The sequence below is a fragment of the Myotis lucifugus genome, unplaced genomic scaffold, assembly GCF_000147115.1.
Source record: "Myotis lucifugus unplaced genomic scaffold, Myoluc2.0 scaffold_860, whole genome shotgun sequence".
Taxonomy (NCBI): Eukaryota; Metazoa; Chordata; class Mammalia; order Chiroptera; family Vespertilionidae; genus Myotis; species Myotis lucifugus.
The window spans coordinates 173,199-180,447 of NW_005871908.1; the positions used below are offsets into that span (position 1 = coordinate 173,199).

Here is a 7,249-nt window from a genome sequence, read left to right on the forward strand (position 1 = left end):
GCCCTTTTAGCCTAATTTGTCCTACCATACCTTTTACCCTGGGCAGGAGCCTTGTTGGAAGAGATGATGACGGGCCTGGGTCCCCTGTTGTTGGTCTTCATGCTGGGGCCCTGTCTGACCCCACCGACCCTGGCTCAGGATGTCGACAGGTACAAACACTTCCTGGAACAGCACTATGATCTCAATCCAAGAGGCCGGAATGACGCATACTGTGATACCATGATGAGAAGACGAGGCTTGACTTCACCCTGCAAAGACACCAACACCTTTATTCATGGCACCGAAAACAACATCAAGGATATCTGTACAGATAAGAATGGAGAGCCTTATAAGGAAAATTTCAGAAGAAGCAAGTCTCCTTTCCAGGTCACTACTTGCAAGCTCAGAGGAGGGTCCACCCGGCCTCCCTGCCGGTACAGAGCCACAGCAGGGTCCAGAAATATTGCTATTGCCTGTGGACCTGGCTTGCCTGTCCACTTTGATGAGTCCTTTTTCTAACCATAGCCAGCAGGCCACTAGCCCAGAGTTGGCTCTGCTCTCTATTCCTGGCATTTCCCCTACACACTCTAGAACAGGAGTGGCCACATTCATTGCCAGGGGCCCAGAAAATGAGCTGCCTGGATCTTTTGTTTTCTGTTTTACAATATGTTGATAAATAAAAATGTCTCTGAAATCAGTAAGAATCGAAGTCTTCTCATCAATTCTTGGCCTATTGATTTTTACCCATTTTCTCTACTCAGCTGCCCCCAGAAAGGATTGCATGGAATACAAATGTCTTTTTTCCGTATCAGTTACTTCCTTCTCAGTCAACAGGGAGGTAGACTTTCCCTTTTTGTGAGTGTAAGGATGTTAAATTCATCTTACAGCAGAGCTGGGAAATTCCAGGGCACATGGCTGCTAAGCAGAATTTTCAGGAGGAGCAAATTATTTTTGCTGTCAAATAAGTCAATATTACTTTTACAAATGTTAAACTTTGAGAAATAATGTTTAGAACTAAATACCAACAGATTAATTAAACTTTATCTACCTCTCTCTTAAGTTTTCACATTTTTAAATATATATTTCAAATAAAACACAAGGTATACTCATTAATGGATTCAAATCTATCCTCTAAATTCTCTATATGAGGCAAACTCAGATGAATATTTCAGTATCCCATTATTCCAACATACCTAGATCTTTAAATTTTTTTTACTATTTAACCCACAAACTCCAAAGTTTTAAGGTACCAAAATACTTTGGAAAACTATATTTATATATATATATATATATCTCACTGGAAAAGCTTTATCATAAACCCTTTATTTTAGTCACATCTACTTATTATGTATTAACAACATTGAGATTTTAAGGCCAATTATTTTTATCCAAGACATTTTCTTGGCTGATTTTGTAATAGGGATAATTCACTGGCCTTCAGTGGCTTTAATGTGAAAGTACTGTTTATTTTATTTTCCTTTATAGAAACAGAAGTTTCTCCTCCCCTGCTTGCCTTCACTGCTATTTCTGCACCTTACTGGAGGATATTTCTACAGAGCTGTTCCACCCAGTGTTATGGGAAAAAATAGAACACTGGGGACTAGTAATGGTTATGGGAAATATTAATCTGTTAGCCATGATTGCCTAACCAGGACATACCACCTGGCTGGGAGTCATATGTCCCCTCCCTCCTTGGAATGCAGTACATTCTTATTCAAGAACTGAGCATTATCATGGAAACATTAACCTTGTTGACCAAACAATGGAGTCCCAACCCAGACTGCATTGCTTACTTCCCCATGCCCATAATTCCTACTTCCCCATGTGATCTTTGTCCCTATATTCATAAACCAGAGAACAGCAAACTAAAGTCCCCAAAAGATAGAAAGCCAAAATAATATTAGTCACACAGACAGAAATCTCACTAGCTAAGAGTTCCTGGTGACTGATGCCCTGAGAGGGAGAGCAGAAAGAGTACATTCTGACAATCTCTGTTCCATGTTCAGTCTCCACACACATAACTGGGCTTCCCCAAAGCAGGACATGCCCCATCTGTAAACAAATTAAACCAAACAACAAAGAAACACAAAACATCAACAGAAACACTCTTATGCAGGTGCGCACAATGCACTAAAATTTACACCACAGAGTGCCCTGCATTAAAAAACCACGGAAGCAGAGCAATATCTCCTGTCCCTGGTTCTGGGACTGTCTCTCTCCCAAAACTCAGCATTCTCCCAAATAGACTATTAGGGAAGAATTATATCTTGGCCTAGAATTTTTGTTTCCCATCCTCAGAAAGTCCCTTGTGACTTTGTTCCTGCTCTGTCCCCTATATTGGAGATTTCTCGCACTGTGCTCAATCCCCCATATTAGAGATGTCTCGAACTCCCCAAGATCAGTTTTTGTTGGGGTCCATCCCCATCAGGTCCAGGGGTTCCCAAAGGTGTGGACGGAGTCAATGAAAAAGGAAGGACATGGAGGCAGCGTTCAGGTGATCATCATAGCCAGGTTCTAGCCAAGTTCTCCAGCCAGGTTCTGTGTTTTATTGTCTTGTTACATCTGTATTTATACCAATTGATTTTAATCCTGTCAATTTCTATTCCAAAGGTTAGGGTTTTTCTTATCTCCATTCCAGGGAGTAAAGATTATGTAGCTTTACCGTGATTGTTCGTAGTTAAAGTGATTAACTACCCACCTGGCACTTAGTTAAGGGGTTTTATTCCCTCCCTAACTTCAGGGAAAAATCCCTACCTGGGGAAACAACATTTCTCAGAGAGGTGACCTTGGTTAAAACACATAGCGCCAAGAAGGGGAGCAAACATATTAAGAACTGTATGCCATATAGACCAGGTCCCTTGAAACATATGCTGTGCAGATGTTTCTTCCCTGCAGTGACTGTGTCAAGCAGCAAGGATGGACTGGCTCCCGGCAAATTCCCCCTTTTTATTTTTTAAATGATAGCTCATGTAAATCAGCGGCCACCTCTCGGATTGGGTTGTTTAAGACTCGGAAGAAGACTGACAAGCAATGATAGCGAGCATAGCTATAAACATAGTGGATGGAGTGCACAAGGAGTCTTGTTCCTGTAGAAGGTTGCTGGCCTCTTCAGTCAAGGGATTTCAGCTGTCCTCAAGTCAGTGGTTTGGTTGTCCTTGTTGATCTGGCTAGTTGATGGAGTCATTTGCGACGGGCTTCCCGAAGCGTCAGTGAGTTGAAGGGCTGCATCAAAGGGTCCATCAGGGCCATGCTTGATGGTTGTGTTGGTGTCCAGGGAGGAGTCAGCTGCGCCCTCTGGGTCGGCTGATATGGAAGATACTGGAGAGGAGGAAGATGAGGCAGACATGGAGGGTAGTAGAGAGAAAAAGAAGAGAAAGCAAAAGAACTACAAGGCATGGAAGTGTTTAGAAAAAAGAGGGAGAAGAAAGGGAAGAAGGCAGCATCCTGACACAGCCCTTTCCTTCAGCTGCCCTTTCCCTGTGGTCCAAGGTAGAAATGGGAAACAAGTCCTGTTGCAGTGAGAGGGCAGCTGCTGTCAGCCAGTCTCTGTCTTTACCTGGGTCTCGATCTGATCTGGGCGTAGGAAGCAGCCATGGGGGCAGGAGACCTCCTTCAGAAGGAGTGAGGGTTCAGGCCTCTGCAAAGTTGGGGGGGTTAGGGTCTGTGCCCCACCTCTGTTGACCCCCAAGTTGCCTCCTGATGGCCCCTCTGCGACTCTGCCTGTCTTAGGTTGTTCCTTCCCTGAGGAATCTTACCTGTCTCTGGCTAACCAGCCATCTTCCGGGGCCAAGCAGGGTGATGTGAGGTGTGTGAATGAGGGAAAGCAGCGCCCCCCTGCAAGAGGTTCAGTTTTTTCTCCTTGGTAGCTTATGCCCCCGTGGCCTCCATGCCCAGCACCTGCCTTGGGCTCCCCTCACCTGCTGGTGGGGCCCAAGCTCTGGTCACATATCTTGGGGAACCCAGGTTTCTTCTCCAGGGAGGGCCCAGCTCACACCACTGGGCGAGAGACAGATCCATGACACTGGCCACCACGAGGCCTCAACCTCAGCGTGAACAGAAAGCCCAGGCAACAGAAAAGGGAGGTGCCCTTCCTGGAACAGTAGGGTAGGGAAAGTCTAGAAAAGGCTGTGTTCAGGAGAGAAGGAGAAAGGCCAAAGAACCAGCAAACAAGTAGTCAGATTTAAAAAAAAGAAAAAGAAAAGAAAAGAAAAAGAAAGGAAAGGAAAGGAAAGGAAAGGAAAGGAAAGGAGAGGAGAGGAGAGGAGAGGAGAGGAGAGGAGAGGAGAGGAGAGGAGAGGAGAGGAGAGGAAAGGAGAGGAGAGGAAAGGAAAGGAGAGGCAAAGCTTGGACATATGGACAGACAAAAAGAAGGCACATGTGATCCTCCCAATGGACAGATGGTTCCAGCTCAGGGCTGCACATCTGCTGCAGACGGGCACTGGTCAGGTGTGCTAACTTGGCCTCCCAGGGGTGACAGTCCCCAGGAGGGAGGCAGAGGCTGCTTCTTCTGGAAAGATACAAAAAACAACCTATTCTCCACATCATTCCTAAATCTGATAAAACTCTTGTCTGGTTTGTGTATCCTTCTAACAAGCTGAGTTGGCAGAGGCTATTGTACAGGAGGCCTGATGCCTTTTGGCTGCTGTACAACCCTCTGCATTGTATTTTTAAAAAGTTTAACATATAACATTCTTCTCCCCCTATTTTGTTTTTATAGAAAAGGTTTATATTGGTGGAATTGTTAGTTTTTCTTTTTGTGTCAAGAGCTAACTTTGATGTGTTAAAACTAAGTAAATGCATTTACTCAATCCAAAGCATGCATTAAAAAGAAAAACCCGGAGAAACCAAGATGGCAGCATAGGTAAACACGGGAGTTTGCTACCTCGAACAACCACTTCAAAAATACAACTAAAAGACGGAACGGACATCATCCAGAACCACAGGAAAGCTGGCTGAGTGGAAGTTCTACAACTAGGAGGAAAGAGAAAAGCATACTGAGGCTCAGAGGAGGCACAGTGCTGAAGTAAAATACTAAGGTTCGGAGTGCATGTGGAGCAGGCTGGAGGCTGAGGGCGCGGTTGTCGTTTTCAATTGGGAGGGAGTCTCAGGCTCTGAGCTCCAGTTCCGGGCGAGTCTCTAAGGACCCGCACTCATACGGGAGAAGCGGGACTGTCTGGCATCGCTCAGAACCCTAGCACAGCTTTCTCTCCGTGGGGCTTGCAGCGACTACTGGGACACTGAGAAGCAGAGCCTCTGAGGGCAAGACTGAGAGCAGCCATAATTGCTAATCCCGCCCTGTTGATCCCGTGGGACCCGCCCCGCCCAAGCCCTGCAGGGAGGCTTTTGCTGGATAGCCTCAGGCAAAGGCTAGATTAGCACCTCCCTAGAGATCCAGGAGCCAGGAAGCCCAGAGGTCAGAGTGGGACCATCCAGTTTGCAGCTCCATGGAACCATAAAAGACACACTCAGGGGGCAGACTCAGTGAGCACCAAAGCCCCATCGAAGCAAGTCTAGCCCCAGAGGGGTGTCTCCAGCACAGAAGTTCTCCCTTTGCAGACACAGCTGATTCTCACAGCCAATTGGCCTGGAGGTCAATTCCTCACAGTGATAGCTACAACAATCAAGGCTTAACCACAACAAGACTGTGCACAAAGCCCACAAGGGGGTGCACCAAGAGTGTCTACCTCAGGTAATTGGGACACTTAGCACAGAAAGGCACTCTATCGACACAGCGAAGCATAAAAAATGCCGAGACAAAGAAACAGGACACAAACGACAGAATTGGAGGAAAGCAAACTGTTGGATATAGAGTTCAAAACCACACTTTTAAGGCCTTTAAAGAACTGTTTAGAAGCCGCCGATAAATTGAGTAAGGCCCTCGAAAAGACTGGTGAGACCGCCGATAAATGTAGTGAGATCCTCGAAAAGACTGGTAAGACCGCTGATAAATGTAGTGAGATCCTCAAGAAATCTAATGAGACCCTCGATGTTGTGATAAAGGACCAACTAGAAATTAAGCATACACTGACTGAAATAAAGAATATTATACAGACTCCCAACAGCAGACCAGAGGATCACAAGAATCAAGTCAAAGATTTGAAATACGAAGAAGCAAAAAACACCCAACCGGAAAAGCAAAATGAAAAAAGAATCCAAAAATATGAAGATAGTGTAAGGAGCCTCTGGGACAGCTTCAAGCATACCAACATCTGAATTATAGGGGTGCCAGAGGATGAGAGAGAGCAAGATATTGAAAACCTATTTGAAGAAATAATGACAGAAAACTTCCCCTACCTGGTGAAAAGAATAGATTTCCAAGTCCAGGAAGCGCAGAGAACCCCAAACAAAAGGAACCCAAAGAGGACCACACCAAGACACATCATAATTAAAATGCCAAGAGCAAAAGACAAAGAGAGAATCCTAAAAGCAGCAAGAGAAAGAAAATCAGTTACCTACAAGGGAGTACCCATACGACTGTCAGCTGATTTCTCAACAGAAACTTTGCAGGCCAGAAGGGAGTGGCAAGAAATATTCAAAGTGATGAATACCAAGAACCTACAACCAAGACTACTTTATCCAGCAAAGCTATCATTCAGAATTGAAGGTCAGATAAAGAGCTTCACAGATAAGGAAAAGCTAAAGGAGTTCATCACCACTAAACCAGTATTATATGAAATGCTGAAAGGTATCCCGTAAGAAGAGGAAGAAGAAGAAAAAGGTAAAGATACAAATTATGAACAACAAATACACATCTATCAACAAGTGAATCTAAAAATCAAGTGAATAAATAATCTGATGAACTGGTGATTGTAATAGAATCAGGGACATAGAAAGGGAATGGACTGACTATTCTTGGGGGGGAGAAAGGGGTGTGGGGGTGAGTGAAGAGATTAGACAACAATCGTGCACCTATGGATGAGGACAGTGGGTGGGGAGTGAGGGCAGAGGGTGGGTTGGAACTGGGTGGAGGGGAGTTATGGTAGGAAAAAAGAGTAACTAATGTAATAATCTGAACAATAAAGATTTAATAAAAATGTTTTAAAGATAGAAAAATAATATAGACAAGTATTAAATCATTCAATTGTATACATAGAGCTAATATAATGGTGTATATTAATTCTACCTCAATAAAAAAAATAGACAAATAAAAAAAAAAAAAAGAAAAACCCCAAATGCTCTCTTGTATCCATTTTAAGAGTAAGATTGGTGATTTCCACTATTACCTGAGTCCTGATCTATCACCCCAGGGAGAGCTTGCCAATCCTGCACT

The 7,249-nt window shown here is 44.3% G+C and overlaps 1 protein-coding gene across 1 annotated transcript in view; it reads left to right on the forward strand.

The window, feature by feature from the left end:
- RAA3 (angiogenin) overlaps nt 1-685 on the forward strand; it is a 4,493-nt gene extending 3,808 nt beyond the window's left edge. The window contains exon 2 of the mRNA XM_006106592.3: nt 47-685. Within this exon, the coding sequence (XP_006106654.1) occupies nt 64-498 (435 nt within the window). The 5' untranslated portion in view covers nt 47-63 and the 3' untranslated portion in view covers nt 499-685. The remainder of the gene's footprint in view (nt 1-46) is intronic.
- Nucleotides 686-7,249: the final 6,564 nt, after the last annotated feature.